Source organism: Paramisgurnus dabryanus, chromosome 9 (genome assembly GCF_030506205.2).
Source record: "Paramisgurnus dabryanus chromosome 9, PD_genome_1.1, whole genome shotgun sequence".
NCBI lineage: Eukaryota > Metazoa > Chordata > Actinopteri > Cypriniformes > Cobitidae > Paramisgurnus > Paramisgurnus dabryanus.
In genome coordinates, this window is record NC_133345.1 from 27,078,695 (window position 1) to 27,101,428 (window position 22,734).

The window sequence follows — 22,734 nt, forward strand, 5'->3', positions numbered from 1 at the left end:
TGATAATTAAAACAGCTTTAAAACAAAAAATTACATGACTATATCACCTAACCTCGTGAGACTGGGTAGCAGCCTTGTACCTTTTTGGGTACAATAATGTACCCTAAGGACCTATTGTTATTTTGTACCTGTTCAATTTTAGGGGTACAAAACCTTTTAAGGTACACAATAGATCCAGTAATGTACCCAAAAATGTACAGTATTGTATTATATTTGGTATACCTGTAAAGGTAAAAAAAAAATGTTTTACATTTTCTTCTGACAGTGTACATACAGTACCATGCATAATCTCTTATTGAACTTAACTACTGTATAAGTCGTGCAGTAAAGGTTTGGGAACGTTAAAATGTTTTGAATTTTATTTTCATACAATACACAAACTGACAAATGTAAAAAGACATGCAATCCTTAGGTGAAGGAAAGGCAACTGTTTCGTAAACATTTACAAAGGCATTAAAATATTAATATTAATTTCAGTATTCATCGAATTCCTCCTCTCGAAGGGCTGGTGATTAGCAGTCAAATAAGTAAATAATGTTCAACCTGTAGCTACCGTGTACAAGACAGTATTGTGTTTAAGTTTCATATTTCAACAGTCAACTGTGTAAACACATCTCTTATTAAAAGTCTTTGGTATCTCCCCACTCTGTCATGATTTTGTCACTGTACATCCCAGATCTCACAGAGAAGAGGTGTGAATTTGTGGTCGCTCATGCGCCAGGACTCCAGCATCTCTGCATGATGGTGGTTGAGGGTGCGTAGTTCAGTCAGACGACCCAGCAGGCGTGCAAAGTGCTGGGGTTCCTGAGGATGTTGTAGCATACAGACCTTCCTCAGCACCTCTAACATAGGCTCCTGTAGGCGTTCAACAGCCTGCTGGTCCTTTACATATGGCCTGTCTGTAGATGGATAGGACAAAGTTGCAGTCACGTGGAACGAACGACTCTACCTTGGCAAACTTATTCCACTGTGACCATCTGAAGCGTAAAAAATCTGCTGGATTTCCTATTCATGTCCTGCTAGGTATTAATCATTCATTTAACATTGCTGAAGCAGCACAAATTAATTACATGAAAGCCAAAAGTTCTAAAGGGTTTATTAGTTAACGATCGAGTGCCAAAAACAAACCATGAAGTAATTTTCCATCGAAAGATACATGAACACTTCTACAGTAGATAAAATATCTTCTTTCTTTCTTTATCTCTGTTTCCCGGACAGGGTTTATCTTGCTCCCAGACTAAAATGCATGTTTGAGCTGCATTCATTTAAAAACATATCTTAACGTATATCAGTGCTACTGTTTTGTCTCAAGAACACCAGTATTGTTTTTTGTAAAAACGACTTAAATGTCATAATATAACTAAGGCATTGTCATGGATTAATCTGAACTCCACTATATGTTTTGGCTTAATTTAATTTAGTTTGCTTAGAAACTGTAAGTGGTAAAATTTCTATCATTTACATCAACAATATGTTAATTCATAGATTATTTTTGAAAATATGCTCATTTCCCAGCTCCACTAGAGTTAAACATTTGATTTTTACAGTTTTGGAATCCATTCAGCTGATCTCCGGGTCTGGCGCTAGCACTTTTAGCATAGCTTAGCATAATCCATTGAATCTGATTAGACCATTAGCATAATTATACTCTCATTCTGGCGTAATTATCAAGGACTTTGCTGCTGTAACATGGCTGCAGCAGGCGTAGTGATATTACGCACGGCCCAAAAATAGTCCCCTTGGTTACTTTCAATAGCAGGGGACTATTTTCAGGCGCTGTGTATTATCACTGCTGCAGCCATGTTACAGCTGCAAAGTCCTTGATTATTACACCAGAATGAGAGTAGAAAATCACAACTTTGAATTTTCTGTCTGTCTTAGTACACGATGTAACTACAGAAGAGTCAAGTTTTAAAAAGGAAAAATATCCAAACTCTTTGGTTATTTTTTAGCGCGATGCTTATGGTCTAATCCGATTCAATGGATTATGCTAAGCTATGCTAAAAGTGGTACCGGCAGACCTGGAGATCGGCTGAATGGATTCCAAAACGGTACAAAAATCAAATGGAAAATGAGCATTTTTTCAAAAAAGTGGAGTGTCCCTTAAAGGACAATGGTTTAGTACTTTTTAGATAGTTTTTGTGTTATTAACTTGTTCGGATATTGTAAATGGACATTATACTGCCTACATGTATGTGGCTGAAATAATAACTAACCAAGCAAACAAAACTAAACATGCATAAATCTGGGTGACATTGATGCAGTTACCTGGTGAGAGGATTGTGATGACAGTGAGCAGAGCATGTTCCTCCAGCATCATCTGCAGTTCACCAATGCTCTTATAAAAGTTAAACATGGGCGTGATAAACTCTTCAGATATCCCTGTGAAGGACATAAAGCTATGGTTGAAGATATGCAGTATTGCAGAAACACGAAGGATCTTTTCATTTTATTAACAAACAATTAAGTATGTTAAAAAAATAGTCCCATTAATAATTTGTATTTATTACACTGGAAAAAGTAAAAGTCGGATCAACTTACAAAATGACTTCAAGTGGTGACACCCAATTTTTTTTTCAACTCAACTTTGACTTAAAGTGAAAAAATTAGCTTGAAAATATTTAAATATTTTGTGTGTTACAAATTTAAAGATGCAATTTGTATAATCCGTGCCGCTAGATGGCGCCAGATCAAATAAAGAACAATGACGTAGATTAATGATGCTCTTAAGCAGCGTAGACTGATGGGATTTGTTGTCTTTAACTCAAACGCTGATGCCAATCAATCAGACGGGAACAAGAAATCATGTTACACATGAGGTAAAGTAATCAAGTTTTTTAAATGTTGTGTTTGATGATGACATCGTTTTTTTTCATTATGTAAGGTTTCATGTAATTTTCAAAATGCAATTGTTAGTCATAGATGTTACAGTTTTAGTCCAATACGATGGTTTGTTAACACAGCACAGAATTAAGTGTTCAGATGAACAAACTTACCATAAAAAAGCGAGTGACCCGACAGACCCTATTACTTCCGCATTTGTCCACAACACTGTTGTCATGTGGTTTTTATGTCAGTAAAGGTGTTAAAAAAGGGTAACATAGATATTAACATCGTTTACAGGTGACTGCACTGCCCCGTGTCACTGTTTAGGGCAGCAATTTTCTCACAATTTACAAGTAGTTGAAAACATTATAGATATTGTTAGTAATCAGCTGGACAAAATATATAACAACGGACTAGTGGTTTTTGGATATTTTATTGCAAATATCTTACAAATTGTACCTTTGAGTAATTTTTTAAAAGTTTTTTTCACCTTAAATTTTTCACTTAAAGTTGGAAGATTTAAGTTTATAAAACGTAATTTTTTTAAGTAGAGCAGCTTTCACTTTTTACAGTGTAATGTAATTCAAACTCTGATCACCCTTTGCCTGTAAAACTGTATTCTCATACCGTCATTACAAGATTTGCATAGCTACTTTCCCAGCAGGCATATGACCAGCCTGATCTCACGAGAATTCGTATACATTTTACAAGTTGGCTAATTCATATGAAGTTAATCGTGCAAAACCGTATGATTCTCATGAAAAACAACCACGAAAACAAAAACCGAGACGTTGAAATGACCGCTAACTAGACTCAATAGTCCGGCTATGAATAACCCACTTCTACCCTAAATAACCCTGAATTTGGTTACATGCCATTTTTGCCAAAATAACTTGAAGATGTATGACGGTGGTTCTCAAACTTTTTCAGCGTTCGCCCCCCCTTGTTTACTGTGCATTCCTTCGCAGCTACCCCAAAGAAAATGTATAAAATCTTTGTTCTAAAACATAACATTTTAATTAGACAAAACATATTAAAGTATACAAAGCAGTGCTGTTGGTTAGTAGCCTTATTTTATTCTAGGTTTAATTACACAGAATTTATGAAAAATTTATGGATTTTATAAAATGTCATAAAACTGGGACCCCCTGGCACCATCTCGTGGCCCCCAGTTTGAGAACCACTGATGTATGATATCTCAACATGTAAGCAAAGTCAACAGGTGTTTAAGGCGTTTGCTTTCATTTGTTCTAAACGTATACATGTTGTCTATTCTTGGGCTATGGTAGACGTCTATTAGACTTTCACTGACAGCCCACATTTAGCCTTGTTTTAGCCAAATTGCTTGCTGGGATGAATTAATACGAATTAGACAACTCATAAAATACACTGTAAAAAATTTCTGTAGAAATTACAGTATTACTGGGTATTACTGGCAACTAGCTGCCAGTAACTTACTGTAGATTTTACATTTATGTTATTTACTGGCAACAGTTTGTTCAAAGTTAAATCAACATGAAACATTTTCAGTCTTTATCTTTTAAAGTAATTTACTGGAAACCAGCTGCATAATTACAGCTAATTTTTTACAGTGTATGTACAAATTCTCATGAGATAGCGTTGATATGACCGACTTTCAACGTTGAAATAAAGTTGAAATAATGCCAGTTCTTGTTTCAATGTTGAAACAACGATACAATAAATAATGCTAAACAGTTGCAAACAGTTGGTTAAAGAAAAAATATTTGCCTATGCTCTTACCTCAACTTAGATTAATTAATACATACCTATCATTTTTCAATGCGTGCACTTTAAATCTTTGTACAGCGCTTCTTGAATGTGTTAGCATTTAGCCTAGCCCCATTCATTCCATTAAAAGTGCGTGCATTGAAAAAAGATAGGTATTTGTTATTTGTCTAAGTTGAGGTAAGAACATAGTAAAACATTGAAAAATGGTGGTGTTTTCATTTAATAAAATGTTTAAAAATCAATGTTGAAATTTGGTTGAAATAATGTCAATTGTTTGTTCATCGTTGATTCAAATTGCAAAATCAAAAGGTAATTCAACATTGATTCAATTTGGTCCTTGACATTGATTCAACGATGAAACAATGTTAAAATGCCGGCTGGGTTCTGTTTTTGAGAAACACACTGAAGGTCTAATATTGACCATTAATACAATAGTAAGTTATTACCTTAAACTTAACCACACTGTGGAAAACACCTATACATACTTTCCAGTTATGTTTTAAATTTATAATAATTTCCTGCTTTACTGGGCCGAAGATCAGACGTCATACCTCTTAACCAAAAGTGCGTTTCACAAAAGCAACTATGGTCGCAAATTCTGTGGTTACCAATAGAGTTTAATGGTGGCCTAATAACTAAATCTAAAGATGATTGTGGGAAACATAAACCAGGCGATCTGTGTGACACGGTGAATGTCCTCAATGACCTTTACTCTCTGGCCTCAGGGGGGCAGTGTTGCTTGTATTTTTATAAAAGCAGAGCAACTACAGTGGATCTCAACCTTTTTCCTATCAAGGCCCCCTTCTGTCCACATTTTAACCCAGTAAACTATTTTAGAGCTTGACAAAGCTAGAAAGATATATATTCAAAATAAGTTGTCTGTATTTATTAAGAAATCTGTATTTTTGATTTTGATGGTATCTTATTTTAATTCTTGTCATCTTGAGGTCCCCCTGGAAGTTGTTAAGGCCACAGTGGAAAAAACTGCTTAAGTGTGTCCTATGTATTATGTCACACATTTTCTCCTAAAACCATCCAACATGTTTTGTAAGGTCCTTCTGGCATGCAATACAAAATCAACCATGGCCACAGCCTCACTGCTTTCCATTTGCATTGAGGTATGAGCTGATCTGAATCTGGCGCCCGAGCCGTGCAGCTGTGTGTTTCCACATTCAGTGTGATTCTCTGCACATCAGTTTATTTGAAGCCTGGCTTTAAAGGCCTTCTCTGTTTTGTGTGGGGTCTTATTATAATGATTGATATAATTATCATACTTTGTTAGGTATGAGAGCACAGCTCTTTTCTGATGTAAACCATTCAGTGTGAAGGGCCACAAGGGTTTGGTTTGCAGACCATCCAATCAGGACGGCCTTCACATTGTGACACATTGTAACAGATACACTAATGCTGGGGTAAAAACACGAGTTTAGCGTCCAAATTTTAAACAAATGTGAAAGCGGTCTGAAATGCAAATGAACAAAATGTATAGTAATATAAAAATATGTCTGCATAGATCTTATAGAGAACAGTTGAAATTATCAAACTCCTTTCACATTTTATTTATATCCCTTCAGATAAAAGGATAACCTTTGTCCTAATTTTCCACAAAACAAAAGAATCTGCAAAAACCTGTCGCATCACGGAGGCTTCACGCCAGAGAAATGTCAGAGAGCCTCAGAGGAGGACAATAGGCCTCTCGATGTTTAGATAGAGGACAATAGCCTCTTTAGACAGTGCCTCTATTTTCCCCCGTCTGGCCTTTTGAGTTGAATTTTCCTGAGGGGAACAGTGGATACTGACGGACTCATAATTCATAAGTGTGTTTAGAAATATTTGTAAGCAGCTGGAGCATGACAATGCTGAGGCACTAATAAGTGATAGTCTGTAGGCCTATGTATCTATGTATACAGTATACTTGCTTTTCCTCGAAATAAGCCATAAGACGTTTTGAAACTGAAACCCCATTGTACTTCAGTGTCTCATTTTACACATGTAACATGCACCACAGTATTATCAAGATTATCAAGGCAAATTTCCTGTTGTTATTTAGGGCAGACAGATGCTGCATTATTAACGATATGCCTTTCAGTACAGTACAGATGAGATCTTTTGAAATTTAGGTTGTAAGGCTCAACAGGTATGCGAGATACTACGCATAAACCCAATAGAGAAATCAAATCTTCCTGATTTCAGAGTCGGAGTCTTCTGAATATTTCAAAAGGACATGAGTCATACTGTAATATCCTGATGCAATATATTAAAGGGGCCATGTCACAAGACTTTTTTAAGAGGTAAAATAAATCTTTGGTGTCCACAGAATACACATATAAAGTTTTAGCTGAAAATACCATATAGATAATTAATTATAACGTGTTAAAATTGACATTATAGGTGCGTGCAAAAAAGTGGCGTTTTGGGTGTGTCCTTTAAAATGCAAATGAGCTGATGAAATTCAAACACTGATCACAATGATGGTGGTTTGTTGCAATTGTGCTGTGAATTATTTTCTCTCCCTCTTTCTCTCTACACTAAGGACTAGGGGTGGCACGGTCCATGAAAAAAATCCGAACCGTTCGGTTCGCTTGTCTCGGTTCGGAGCGCGTGTGTACCGCACGGTTCAACGGTTCATGGCATGCGCAATGTAGTCTCATGCCCTGTATGTGACCTCAGATAGCGTGTTTCCCTTTCGCGCAAAAGAAGAGGTGACTCGTTTGGAGTATAAGTACTGCAGGTTACATTACGTGTAGAAATGGCAAGTGGGAGAGAAAAGGAAGTCTGCCCGCAGTTGGAGGATGCGCCAGCGTCGTATAAGTTTGGTGTGTGGAAACATATTTTTATTTCATGTTACTTATGATGACAGCGGAAATAAAACAACAGATTGAACTGCAGTCTATGGGTTGAATATTCTCCAACAGCCACAGGAGATCGCCTTCTCTCCGACCATTTATCTGAGGTACTGAACACAATGTTTTACGTCTTTTCATATTCAGCGCTATTTTTAGCCTTTCATTGATAAAATTAAAGCGGCTGATTTCCGCGTAGTTTCATTTTGCTAGCGTGTGAAAGTTGCGCGATCTTATTTCAGAAATTGCCCCTCAAAGTAATCAGGACAGAAGTGGTCAAAAGTGGACAAAAGAGACGGATTTAAATATTACAGGTGCAAAGGTTATATTTCTCTCTCGTCCACATATACTCTCAGTATTAAAGCAGCCTCTCAGTGATAAATCTAAGAGCTACACTGAAGTTGGCATTTTAATAAATGCAAGTTATCTTTGTGTGCTAAAAATGCACATAAAGTTTATGTAGATGGCAATACACATTCTCTTTTTTGCCAATTAAATGAAAAGCATGTTGAAATCATCAATGTCTTCTCTCTTGCTCTATCAAAATCTCATCTGGCTTTCCTCAGAGATGGTCCAATGTGCTTAAAGTCAAATTCAGTTTGTGCATGATTACATGATATAACTTTTTTAATGATGTATCCTAAATTATGGATAATTAATACATTAATAAGATAATACATTTCTGGCGTGTGAAAAATTTAAAGAAAAAATAACAACAAGAACCGTACTGAACCGTGAACCGTGACCATAGAACCGTGATACGAACCGAACCGAGGGTTTTGTGAACCGTGCCACCCCTACTAAGGACGGTTTCACATTTGGTGCGATTGCCTGGTCCGAACCCGAGTTCGATTGCTCCCCCCTCCCCATGCCCCCAATGGACTGTGTTCACATATTATTTTTGAATCCGAACCGCGGTACGCTTGCATCATCAAGCTGCAGCCGGCGCGTTCTCATGTTGCTTGGCAACCGCTGTAAACGAGAAAACGACAAAGCGTGATTAACGAACTCCAAGCAGAGAGAGGATTTCTGAATGCCTCCGCAAAAATTGACGTCGGCAGACAGACCGTTGTCATCGAAACGACTTAAGTATGTTTGGGGCAGACAGACGCAAGTGCATTTCTGTATTATTTCTTTGAAAACAAAATTAAAGGTTTAAAAAAATAAGAACAAAAGTCAAGCAAGCATTCTATGCATTTTGTTGTCAAGGTAAGTGCACGCACACAAACACACACGTCTGTTTTGGTGGGACATTCCATATAATACGTAATTAACAGTGGTTCACTTCCGCGATTTGGTACGATTGCGCTCACATTAGCAGCGAACCGATCTGGAGTTCACATGAACCGGACCCCAGACCACTCGAGTACGTTTTTGCGGGTGCGCACCCGAGTTCCGAAGACAGCGTTCACATCATCCAAATGTACCGAACTCTGATGTCAATCGAACCCGGGTGCGCACCAAAAGTGCTAATGTTAAAACGCCCCCTAAATTGCTGTGCCGTGGTTGGATAGTGCAGATTAAGGGAGGGTATTATTTAGGGCTGGACCAGAATATTCGATTATTCGAATATTCGTTCCGTTGGTTGCCATCCGATTTTCAGCTTTGAGATTCGAATATATATATAATATATTTTTTACAGCGTTAATGCAGAGCTTTTGCCAAGCAGGAAGTTCACGCTCCCGCTCTATAGGTGGCGCAGAGAGACCAACATACATAGCCAAACGCCACCAATAGAAGATCGCCTCGAGCGTAAAGCGCGCTTCTTGCTTTAGCATTCTCGCTTATAGGGGTTGTGTACACCAAAACTTTTACGCCCGCGGCCGGCGCATGTTTTCAATTGTTTCCAATGGAAGCTCTGCGTTTTTCAAATAAGCCAGCAGCTAGCGGGTTTTTTCCGCGCTGAAAACCGGCGCTTGGCGGTTTTTCCGCGCTCGGCGCTGAGCGTCGAGAGTTGAAAGAGATTCAACTTGGGGAGAAAAGCTCCGCTCGTCAATGTCAGTTCTCACACGGCCGCCCAATCACAGTGGAGGAGGGGCGGGACATTACCACAGCAACCAACCGGCTCGCAGCTGAAGTATCACAGCTACCAAAGTGCAGAGCGGAAGAAAGCTGGCACTCAGCTGAAAAACAGCTGGCATTCGGCGTCCTCAAGGCGTTTTCAGCCGCGTTTAAAAGTTTTGGTGTACACAACCCCATAGTGTTGTAAATCGTTCAGTTTCCTACAAAAACTGATTGATTTGCTTCACAAGACGTCAATTTGTCACACAGAGTTATGGGGGATTACTTTGTATTGGATATATATGCTTTAGCTCTCAAAGTGGTGGATCGGTTGACTGGGGTTTATGCAAAATATCTTCTTTATTGTTCTACTGATGAAAAAACATATTGGATTGTGTTAGTAAATAAACTTGATTTTGAAAGTATGCTACCGTTTTATTACAGTTTGTTGAACTTTGTTCATTTATTTTCGTTGTTTTATTTAAATAGCCTACCCTTTACGTTGTCAGTGATTACTGTGCTGCTAATTTCTGATACGGAAGTGTTTGTTTGTTAGAAAAATGTTAGGCTACCTTATTTAAAGTATTGCTCTTGTGTTTTGTTTCACTAATGCTGTTCTCGCAGGACGCGTGAGGCACGCCGCTTCCGGCTTGGGCTGTTCTGTATTTTATTAAAAGTTTATTAAATCTAAACGCGTCACACGTCCATATTGCACAAAAAAATATGTTCAGCCCTTATTTCTGAAGCTTGGAATATTCAATATGATTTCTACTAGAGCTTCGAAGCTCAAAAAATGGTATTCGGAACAGCCCTAGTCTTATTATAATAAGAGCTCCTTATGACATCATAAGGAGAGCCAAATTTCAATGACCTAATTTTTCACGTTCTTGCAGAGAATGGTTTACCAAAACTAAGTTACTGGGTTGATCTTTTTCACATTTTCTAGGTTGATAGAAGCACTGGGAACCCAATTATAGCACGTAAACATGAAAAAGTCAGATTTTGATGCCATGGCACCTTTAAAGTGAAATAAACAAACGTACCACTCTTTCTAATCCTCTCCTCCAGCACATCTGTTTGTCCGTAGGGAAGTTTCCTAGTGAAGACCTGGGCTGAGCGTAGGAACATCGCCTCTACCGCAGAGCCTTTCAATAATGCAATCTGATCTTCGTGATCCAAAGATTGAAAACCTGCTCAGAAAACAGAGCCAAAGTACCCGGCAATAAATGTATATTTTTTTATTTTAAATTGTATTATAATATTTGGTAACACTTTCCAATAATTTAATTAGTACGACTATAACCTTGTTGTAAAGTGTTCTACATTTAGGTTAATGTTTTAGTTAACGACTTTATAGTAACTATATTTTGTGAAAATTTGGGACAGTATACCTGGTATGTTTTTTGTGAACTCAACCAGCACTTGGACATGGCTGGTTGCCATCTCTGTCAACAAGAGGAAGTTTTCTTCTGCATTGAACTGCTCTTGCAACTGTGAATTGGCACAAAAGCAGAATTATCATTATGCAAATAAACCACTGTTTTATGACATTAGGATGCGTTAACTCAGGTTTTATAACAATAATTTACCAGCAATAAGAGCAAGCAGTTGCATATTGATTTCAGAAGTAGCGTTTGATATAGTAGTGCATTAAAGAAACTATAAACAAAGCAAAGTGTTCTGTGCTCGATGTCTACAATAAGCAATAAAGCATAAACTGTTAACTGGGTGTAAAGTTTAAAAACGATGCTTATTGCTTAAAGTTCATTGTTGAACAACAAACATACCAGTTTCTTTGCCATATCCTGAGGGATCCGGTGTTTATTGTAAGCATCAACAATGTAAGTTACTAAAGCCTGCTGTTCTTGACTTAGTTCTTCCTGAAAGTAGAAAAATACACTTTTTTTTTCATTAAATATACTACATGCCACTAATTTGTTTTTTCTGTTACGGCATTGTGGAAAGTAAGCGAATTTGTCTATGCATATATGAAGAATGAAAACAAAACATGGTGATATTTTAAGCGGACAAAAAATGAGAACTATATTGTGTGGCGGAAGAGCACTTAGTGTGCAGCACTTCGACCTCGGGTGCAGTAATATTGACATAAGTTTGAGTGAGAGGGGAGTAGTCAGGAGTGATGATGTTTCTGCGCGCCAAGGTCAAAGTGCTGCAAAATTCACCCAAAAACATACTTGAACTACTTATGTAACAGTCTTTAAATAGGGAAAACATGGAAGTGTTTGGTAGCTTCTAAATTCATCCCTGTTTGGATCCTAAGGAATGAATAGGGCTAGGCTAAATGCTAACACATTCACAACGCGCTGTAAAAAAAAATAAGAACACGCATTGAAAAGAGATAGGTATGTATTAATTTGTCTAAACTGAGGTAAGAAATAGTAAAATATTGAAAAATGGTGGTGTTTTCCTTTAAGAAGTAGTTTAGTTTGACATCATGAAGATTTAACACGGGCATTTTACAATCATCATAATATAATCTTTAAGAGATAAAGGTAAATATGAGCATATGTGAGTTGAGAGATGTTGACATGCTGAAGAAAATCACTCGGGCTGCCCTTTAACCCTTCGATAGCGCTTCAATAAAACTTGTTACAGAACACTGGAATTATACCGGCAAAGTTATACTGTAACAAGCACCATGACAATAGATCTATACAGAATGGTAAGATTTGCCATTAAAATCTATAGTTTTATAAATAATTCAACAGTTGATCTGAGTGATTTGTCAAACTTACCTTAGAGAGTTTACTGGTGGATACAACCTGCTTAGCATCTCTGCTGTCACCAACATCATCCCCTATGCTTTCATCAGATGAGGCTTTTGTGTTTTTCCTCAACCTTTTGGACTTGCACTGGATTTCAGTTAACAAGCCTGAGAATTCAAAAACAACATGGATGCATTAAATAATATTTAAATCAGACATCCCAGTAATTATTTTTCCACTAAGTTTTGTAAGTTTAGTAATTATTACATGCAAAATCATTAAAAATGCTATTTCTAAAATACATGCAATATTTATGTAAAATTTATATTTTTGAGCAACAGCAACATCAAACATAGACCCTCAGTTTTTCATCCAATCTCTTAGACTATGCTAATAATATTCATCTCTGGTAAACTTTGAGAGGGCAAGGTTAGCAAGGAAAGTTAAGTAAATACATCTAGGGTGGGTTATAGATTATTTAAAACTGCAAGGTTTTACAATGATTTTACTCACATTCTGCAAGCATGCCCATTTCTTTGCACTTTCTGAGTCGACACTCCTGGCATTTCCTGCGCATGTACATGTCCATTTCACAGTTTCCTCCACTTTTACATTTATATACAGCATTCTTTGTGATGCTCCTTCTGAAGAACCCTGGAAGTAATAACATATACATTAACATACAGTAAGCAAAATATTTTATATGTAACATAACTCTACTGAATCCTTTACCTTTACATTTTCACTTTGAGAGGCTCAATATGCACATTGAGTATTCATTTAAAACCCAAGTACACACTTGTTAAAGGAATTATTCACCCAAAAACGAAGCTTTGGTCATTATTTACACTCCCATAGACTACATTTGTTCTTCAGAACCCAAATATAGACATTTTTAAAAAGTGTTGCCACTTTTTTAGTGTGTACTATTTTTGTGTCTGAGTTGCTGTTTAAGCATTTTGGGATGTTTACTTTAAAGGAACATGCCAACTTTTAGCTTATTCACTGTATCCCCCAGAGTTAGATAAGTAGCTTAGCACAAAGACTAAAAGTGAATGGCTCCAGCTAGCATACTGCTCCCAATAAGTGACAAAATAACGCCAACATTTTCCTATTTATGTGTTGTGATTTGTATAGTCACAGAGTGTACAAATAACAAGGCCATATGAGACAGCCATCTTTTAACCGTATTTATACTGGGAACTGTATTCTCAGAAGGTGAAGCACTGCTACTTGGGCAGAGTTATTTGCTCGCAGCACTTGAGAAGCCCTGTGGTGAGGAGCAGAGAGTAGCAGTGCTTCGCCTTCTGAGTTCCCAGTATTTATACGGTTAAAAGATGACTCATATGACATTTGTTTCTTATTTGTACATGCTGTGACTATATTTTTCATAACATATGAATCGGAAAATGTTGCCGTTATTTTGTCACTTATTGGGAGCAGTATGCTAGCCGGAGCTATTTACTTCCAGTCTTTGTGCTAAGCTAGGCTAGTGGTGGGTGCGTCAGACAGAGTTACGGGACGCACGGAATAAAAAGGGTACTATGTGTGGATACATTGAATAAGCCAAAAAGTCAGCCTGTTCCTTTAAAATAGTATGAAACAACAGTGATAACCACAAGAAGAGCAGGAAATGTCTTTATGACACCTAAAATATATTACAGAAGTTGGGTGGAGTTATCTGTGCAACACTTTTGGGTGATTCTGAATCTTGAAGGGATTTCTGGTTACTATGGGAGTGGATGGTGACTGCCTGAGTGCCACTCTCATAGTAATCAGTAAACCCCAAACAACAATTTTTTGTTGTTTTACTTTTAAGACATTGGGGGTTGAAATAAAATGCGGACTTAGTAAATAATTACAAGTTTAAGCTACCCTTTTAAAGGACATGAATCATGCTGTAAAATTATGATGTAATACAGAAGATTCATTAAAGTCTTCGGAATCTTGTTGTCCAGCACCTCTGTTCTCTGGAATTCTTCAGAATTCCATTTTTTCCCATCCTAACATCACCTTGAAATGTCAAAATTTGACATTTTAGATGGCAGTAGCCACACAAAACCCTTTCTGAAACAAATCAGAGGATTGTTTTGCCTGGCAGAAGAGCAGTACCCAAAGATTGTATATCCTAAGCTGGATGTGTTAATTACATTACATCTGTGCATTTGGCAGATGCATTTATCCAAACAACTTACAGTGCATTCAAGCTGAACATTTCATCAGTATTTCCTGGGAATCAAACCTTCCTCATTTGTGCTGCTAACACAATGCTCTACTCAAATGGCAGGGCATTTTGTTAGTAGCACAAAGATTTGGGCTTCCCGTGGGACGCACTAATGAAAATATGTACACCTGAATGCGCTGTAAGTCATTTTGGATAAAAATAAAACAATGTCTACCAAAAGCATACATGTAAAAATGTAGAGCAAAGTACTAGCAACTCCGTGTGCTAGGCTAAACTGTTAGGGCCGCTTTGTAAACACAGATCAAGGAATAGCTTCATTGCCGCGCATGTAACGTATGGTGTAATGTTTAAAGACATCGCGTTCAGTACTGTAATACAGATACTCTCAGATACTCGTTTTTCAGTAGACAAACACGTGCAGTTGTTTTTGGAACAGGTAATAATTCCCGCATGTGCCTGTGAGCACAATGACACACATTAACTTTGCATGGCAGCATGTGGGTCTGGTTGCCCGCATCATTATTCAGCAGAAAGTTGAGAGGGAACCCAATCCAGACCCAGCGTGAAAGAGCACCAAACGCAGCCAAGCCTATGGGACTCGGGACACATAGCCCAGCATCTGCCCTATGGGCATTGTCCATGCACAGGTGGAATTACACTTGCAGTCATTCACCCAGAGCTAAAATTAGCGCCGGGGGTTTTATAACTTCCTTCATAAGCTACGCACTGTAGGGATGCTTGACGATTAATCGCGATTAATCGTTAGCAGAATAAAAGTTTTTGTTTACATCATATATGTGTGTGAACTGTGTATAATAACTTTGTATAAATAAATGTAAACACATGCATGTATATGTTTTAGAAATGTTTACATGTGTATATACATTTGTATATTTATGTATAATTTATATTATATATAAATATAAATACTTAATATATACATTTTTTTTCTTAAAATTATACATGAATGTGTTCATATTTATATATATACATATTTATTATACACAGTTTACACACATATGTGATGTAAACAAAAACTTTTATTCTGCTAACAATTAATCGCGATTAATCGTTAAGCATCCCTACTACGCAGGCATGGTTAAGTTGCAAGAGGGGACACATGTCAGGGGTTTAATAAATAAATAAGGATTATTTTTCAGTAAATTTTGGACATTCACCTTTACATCCTTCACACGTGAGTGCATTGTAGTGATACCCTGATGCTTTATCTCCACAAACCACGCACAATTCCTCGCCTTTGCTCTTTCCGGAGTGAGGAGTGTGTCGGGACCTCTTACATACGGTTGGAACGACTGGGCAAGACTCCATCTCATTGTCAAAACCACCCTCCAAAGGTCCTTTCCTCATCTCAAACACAGCAGACGGTGTGTACCACTCCTCTCCGCTAAATTGTGGGTAACAGTGCTGATTGGGGTAGTACGATGGTGATGATATACAGGGTTCCACCGAGGTAAACTGCATGCTGGGATAGCTGGCGAAGGGCATGACCTCCTGGTCCTGCAGTAAGGGACTGTTCTGTTCTGCCAGAATATCTAAAGAGAAGATGGCAGGAGTGAACCACTGTTGTCAGTTTACACGCGTCATGGAGATACAAAGCTCAAGTTCACCATAGTGTTTTAGCCTTGCGTAAGTGCTAATAGGTTTTATGCCAACACAACAATTAGGGAAACTACAACACATGGAGATACTGTTTCTTTGAGTACGCAGTGATCCCCATCACCTCTTATCTGATTATAATAACCATATCTAAGCTAGTAGCAGGAGTCTCTTATCTGATTTTAATCTGATATCTGTCTGTCTCCCCTAGCACAGAAGTCCAACACACCCAGAAATAAAACAAAAGGAAACATTAACCAACAACAGTGACGTCTATGGCACTGTATAATATTTTATTACTTAAGTTCTTCAATAGTTTAACAGACCAATGCACTTTAAGTTTGTTGGCGGTATGCTTAAGAAAAACTTACATTTGGCTTTAATAGTTGATTACTCTTTCCATCTTTTACAAAAATACAGTCCTATGTGTATTTCAACCGCTACCATGAATAACTGTACTTCATAAACTACAGTATATAAGTGATAACGTTTAATTTAAAAAGGCATAATACTGTAAAATTCTGTCCTACAGTATATCTATACCATGCAATGACGTAATTAAGATTAAATTGTTTAAAAGCACTTATTCTTCACTGACAGATATTATATGAGATGGTACTAACCTCGAGCCTTCTTCTGCACCATGGACATGTCACTGCATGCGACCCAGTAAGGGTACTGATGATCGGTATTGTTTCCTAACCATCAAGCTATTCTCCTTTAACACTTCAACATTACGTCTAATGTGAGCCTGACTCCTCTTTTCACAATATTTTACAGTTCCATAACACTTTTACATGCCTCAAATGTACATTGGGAACAAAGGTCACTATAGTTGCTCATTAACCTGACAGTCACAGCTTTTTCTGTCTTATTACACCTTGCATCTTATTTTTTAAATGTTCTGATTGTAACTTGCTGACCTTTGATTGTAAAATTTAGGTGACTGTATCACTGTTTTCTGCTTCTATTCACAACAGAAATCTGTAGTAACGTCTGTTAAAATATGTTTACTTTTATAGTTATATATTTTGTAGTGTTGTCTATGTTTTACTAATTGCACTGGATATATAAAATAGCATGTAATCATGTTGAGATTTGTAGAAATATACTCACCAAAAAAGTGGGAGGTCTCAGACAGGGGAAACCCATCACTGGGTGGGATCTGTAAAGGTCCCACCACATTGACGTCATGGCCCAACCATTCATTCATTCAGAAGCCTGTGTTAATCTCAGCAACAGGGACAGAGTATTGCTTGATCCCTCAGTCCAGAAGTGATGGGGTTAATCTGGGTTCTTTAAAACAATTACAATTAATTATGGGGAAGGTATTTTTTTTACCTTACATTCTGTTTATTACAGTTATGTTGAAGAAAAGTTTATAGATTCAAAATAAGATGAACGTCATTTAATAACAAATTGTTACATGCTCATTTATTTGCTTTAAAAATGTTAATTATTAATGGATATTTCATACATTTTTATTATCATTTACTGATTTTCTCAAAACAAATTATGGAATTGAATGGGTACTGTTAACTGTGTGTTTACCATTATTTATCAAAATATCTTTTTATAAACTCATACAGGTTTAAAACAACGTAAGGGTGAGTATATGATTACAGAATCTTCATTTTTGGGTGAACTTTCTCTTTAAAGTCTCGTGTTAAAAGAATTATGCTCTGCCGAAGTCACTTATATAATTCCAGAGAGCAAAACGTTACAAGAAATCCTTTAAAATGATTGTGATTGTTTAACCAGAATTGAACACATGCCTCCAATGGCCTTTCCTCTAATTCCAGTTCTGCTTATATTGCTTTCCACATAGACAGACTAGCACACATTTCATAATGGCCATATCAGCCCATGATTCAATAAAAAAATTACATCCCAATAAAAAAATTACGACCCAATGTCTTTTTGATGTCAAAACCTGACGTCTTTCTGACGTCAAAACTCTACGTCTTTCTGACGTCAAAACTCGACGTCTTTCTGATGTCAAAACCCGACGTCTTTTTAACATCAAAACTGTCAAAACTCAATGTATTCCTGACCTCAAAATCCAACGTCTTCTGAAGTCAAAACCCAACCATTCCTGACCTCAATATCAAACGTTTTCTGAAGTCAAACCCCAACGTATTCCTGACCTCAAAACCCCACGTCTTCCTGACGTCAAAACCCAACGTCTTCCCGACGTCAAAACCCAACATCTTTTTGACATCAAAACCCAACGTATTCCTGACCTCAAAACCCAACGTCATTTGACATCAAAACCTAAAGTCTTCCTGAAGTCAAAACCCAATGTCTTCTGACGTCAAAACAAAATGTATTCCTGACCTCAAAATCCAACGTCTTCTGAAGTCAAAACCCAACGTATTCCTGACCTCAAAATCCAACGTCTTCTGAAGTCAAAACCCAACGTATTCTTGACGTCAAAACCCAACGTCTTCCTGAAGTCAAAACCCAACGTCATTTGACATCAAAACCTAAAGTCTTCCTGAAGTCAAAACCCAATGTCTTCTGACGTCAAAACAAAATGTATTCCTGACCTCAAAATCCAATGTCTTCTGAAGTCAAAACCCAACGTCTTCCTGACGTCAAAACCCAACGTCTTCCTGACGTCAAAACCCAACGTCTTCCTGACGTCAAAACCCAATGTCTTCCCGACGTCAAAACCCAACATCTTTTTGACATCAAAACTGTCAAAACCCAACGTATTCCTGACCTCAAAATCCAACGTCTTCTGATGTCAAAACCCAATGTATTCTTGACGTCAAAACCCAACGTCTTCCTGAAGTCAAAACTCAACGTCATTTGACATCAAAACCTAAAGTCTTCCTGAAGTCAAAACCCAATGTCTTCTGACGTCAAAACAAAATGTATTCCTGACCTCAAAATCCAACATCTTCTGAAGTCAAAACCCAACGTATTCCTGACCTCAAAATCCAACGTCTTCTGAAGTCAAAACCCAACCATTCCTGACCTCAATATCAAACGTCTTCTGAAGTCAAAACCCAACGTATTCCTGACATCAAAACCCAACGTCTTCTGACGTCAAAACCCAACGTATTCCGGACCTCAAAACCCAACGTCTTCTGAAGTCAAAACCCAATGTCGGCATAACGTCAAAACCCAATGTCTTTTGACGTCAAAACCCAATGTCTTCCTAAAGTCAAAACCTAAAGTCTTCCTGAATTCAAAACCCAACGTCTATCTGACATCAAAACCCAACGTCTTTCTGACGTCAAAACCCATCGTCTTCCTGATGTCAAAACCCAACATCTTTTTGACATCAAAACCCAACTTTTTCCTGACTTCAAAACCCATGTCTTTCTGACGTCAAAACCCAACGTCTTCCTGATGTCAAAACCCAACGTCTTTTTGACGTCATAACCCAACTTTCTCCTGACTTCAAAACCCAACGTATTCCTGACATCAAAATCCAACGTCTTCTGAAGTCAAAACCCAACCATTCCTGACCTCAATATCAAACATCTTCTGAAGTCAAAACCCAACCATTCCTGACCTCAATATCAAACGTCTTCTGACGTCAAAACCCAACGTATTCCGGACCTCAAAACCCAATGTCTTCTGAAGTCAAAACCCAATGTCTTCCTAAAGTCAAAACCTAAAGGGCTCTATCTTACACCCAGCGCAATGCAGCGCAATGCGTGACGCAAGTGTCTTTCGCTAGTTTCCACCCTAATTTTCACGTTTAGAGCCGCGTTGTTTAAATAGCAAATGCATTTGCGCCCCCTTTTGCGCCCATGGGCGTTCTGGTCTGAAAACGAGGTGTGTTCAGGCGCATTGTTGGCGCGTTGCTATTTTGAGGCAACTAAAATAGACTACGCCATTGACCAACAAAAACCTGGTATAAAGTCTAAAGTCAATGGCGCAATGTGTTTTATGTTATTTAAAGAGCGCATTAGTAAAATGCGCCTATACACGGGAGGACAACGCGGGTTTGCTTATCACAAGGTACATGAATGCGCAGCAGCACAAAAATGCTTTTAAATATGAAAGATTAAAGGATTGAATGTAAAAGATTATTACTGAGTCTCTTGGACATAAATGAGGACTAATTATGAGACGTTAGAAGGCGCAAAGAGCTGCTTCACCTGCAGCCTGGTAAGTAAATAAATGCTTTGCTTTGAACAAATGCGTCTGTTTTTACCTCACGGATTTATTGTATTTGATTACTCTGTACCTGTGGATATGGTGAGATGAGAAACATTTTTAAGTAATGCTTAAAAAAACTCTTTGCTAAAAAAACGCTGTCCAAAGTGCTGAAACGTGAGGAGAGCCGTTTGTAAATTCTTTATCTCCTGTTTGTTACAAATAAAGTATTTTTAGAGTACAAACCTTATCTTACATACTTGTAAATTATTTTTTGATGATATTGGATAGCCATACATTTAAAGCAATTACAAGCCTGCTTTTTACTTCCATGACTAAAAGAAAACGGGTTTTAAAGGTTTTGATAAAAAAATAACAATTTCAATACAAGTGAAAAACAACATAATTATTTAACATTAATCTTAAACTGGGGATCTTCTTCCTCCGCTTAGTTTTTCAGTTTACAAAGTCCGTCATCTAAATAGGGATTAGACATAGCGCCAGCGCAACTGGCTTTTAAAGGGGATGAGAGCTGTGACTCTCATTGGTTTACTGCACGTTACGCTCAAAATACTCCCATTACAATAGGACCAACCCTTTTCGACCATGCGCTCTGCGCAAAAAAACATTTTTCCCGTCGTTAAATTAGCAAAAGTGGATTCGGACACGCCCATTAAGACGTTGCGCTGTGCGCTTTAGACAATGCGCTTAGATCGTTAAAATAGGGCCCAAAGTCTTTCTGACGTCAAAACCCAACGTCTTCCTGAATTCAAAACCCAACGTCTTTCTGACATCAAAACCCAACGTCTTTCTGACGTCAAAACCCATCGTCTTCCTGATGTCAAAACCCAACATCTTTTTGACGTCAAAACCCAACTTTTTTCTGACGTCAAAACCCAACGTCTTCCTGATGTCAAAACCCAACGTCTTTTTGACGTCATAACCCAACTTTCTCCTGACTTCAAAACCCAACGTCTTCCTGACGTTAAAACCCAATGTCTAACTTAAAAATTAAGTTAAACAATTTAAACAATTATTTCTAAAGGTAATATCAATTTATCACAGGTCAAAACTTAAAATTGTTGGTTGAATTGACTTACAAAACCAAGTTGTTTTAACTTTGTGCTGATATATATGGATTTCAAATAAGTTCAGCCACAGTGGCAGCTTTATTTCATCAGTGCAGTACTATGCATTTCCCAAGGTACGTGTACAGTAAATAATATAAGGGAATGAGGCAAGTCACAGAACTATGGTTTAAAATTTGTGTAAATTTACTATTATTAACATGTCAGGTTGTTGCTATGGCACCAGGCCTCATCCATTACCAATTGATTGATACCAAACACAACCAGAAATACACCTGAAAGACTTTCATATATAATTAATATATAATATACTTATAACCCAGTGTATAATTTCCCAGGGGCTCAAATGCAATTACACACCGAGGGTCTCCATCCAGTGCCTTTTCAAATCCATAAATCAGCCTCTTTACACCATCAAAAGTAATAGCAGGCTATATCACAGTTGACTTGTTTTACTGAAACATATCATAAATGTTATATTCTTACCTTTTGCTGTACTAGAGACACTGCGCACTCCTGAGCCACGTTGCAATATTTGACACAACCAATAATTAGAAATGGGAATAGGGCTGTTTCTGTGTAGCGACCACACAGTTCTGTGAGCGGATGGGGTCATGGGGAAAAGGGACAGTGGTTATTAATTAAACTTTCTGTTTCTCCTCATGAGTACTAACAGTTCCTCCCTCCCTCTCACATCAGCTTCAAACTTTGGCTGACTGGCCTGTAAATGCAGCATTACCTCCTTAATAGAGATAACAAATCCCTCTTCTCACTCTCATGTAAACAAAGTTAATAGGGTTTGTGAATTATGTGCTAACTTCTCTTGCAATTTATCTCTTTAGACGGATCACATTAACACTAACTTGGAATTGTATGATAACTGATGCTTATCTACTCTCTTAAAAACGCTGGGTTGTTTTAACCCACCCTGTCAGAAAAAAGGTCAAAATTGTCCCTATCTATCACTGGGGCTGTACTTTATCCAAAAGTACACCTTTGCACCTAAAAACTTCATATTAGTAAAGGTACATGTATACCAAAGAGTCCATATTACATCAAAGGTGCGTATACAGGTCTGTACTTAAATGGTACATATTAGGATCTTTTAAAGCAGACTGCCCCAGTGCAAGCCCCATTTTTTATTCATTGCTTCTGACAGTCAATGGTTGGGTTAAATATGGACAAAACCCAAGAGTTTGGTTTAAATGAACCTATGTTGGGGTGTTGCGACCTAAAATGCTGATTCAAATATGGACATTTTCTAGTTTAAAACATGGCTGGATGCCCATTTCTTACTTAACAAGAGTTAAAACAACCCAGCATTTTTGTAACAAGCAACAGATTGCATATCATTTGCATTTCATTTTGCATTGAATTAACCTTCGCACAATCTCTTTCAATTCAATTCTATTTTCATAGCTTTTTCTCTAAAGTGTACTGTTGCAAAACAGGTTTACAGACAACATACATCAGCCTGTTTATTCCAGTCACACCCCACTTGAGAAATGCCATTGCCCCAAAACGTGATGAAGACCAGCGTTTCGCTATAATTGCGAATGTATCCAAAAACAAGCTCTTAATCA

At 37.6% G+C, this 22,734-nt stretch overlaps 1 protein-coding gene across 2 annotated transcripts; it reads right to left on the minus strand.

Annotated features, from left to right (window-relative positions):
- Positions 1-337: 337 nt before the first annotated feature.
- Positions 338-21,796, minus strand: nr1h4 (nuclear receptor subfamily 1, group H, member 4). 2 transcript variants are annotated; one of them, XM_065283382.2, is made up of 10 exons: positions 21,638-21,796; positions 17,064-17,243; positions 15,509-15,883; positions 12,659-12,799; positions 12,176-12,312; positions 11,207-11,299; positions 10,811-10,910; positions 10,463-10,609; positions 2,269-2,382; positions 338-899 (listed from the first exon to the last, which is right to left on the minus strand). In XM_065283382.2, the coding sequence occupies exons 2-10, from the start codon at positions 17,158-17,160 to the stop codon at positions 661-663; spliced, it is 1,443 nt and encodes a 480-aa protein (XP_065139454.1). In that variant the 5' UTR covers positions 17,161-17,243; positions 21,638-21,796; the 3' UTR covers positions 338-660. The 2 variants fall into 2 exon arrangements, with proteins under 2 accessions (XP_065139454.1, XP_065139455.1); XM_065283383.2 differs by having other exon boundaries at positions 17,064-17,236; positions 21,638-21,795.
- Positions 21,797-22,734: the final 938 nt, after the last annotated feature.

Coding starts and splice junctions, on each gene's coding strand:
- nr1h4 (XM_065283382.2), bottom strand. CDS start 17,160: ATGAATGAATGGTTGGGCCATGACGTCAATGTGGTGGGACCTTTACAG. Junction 12,313..12,658: donor AATGGGCATGCTTGCAGAAT/GTGAGTAAAATC, acceptor TTGAATTCTCAG/GCTTGTTAACTGAAATCCAG. Junction 11,300..12,175: donor CCACCAGTAAACTCTCTAAG/GTAAGTTTGACA, acceptor TTCTACTTTCAG/GAAGAACTAAGTCAAGAACA.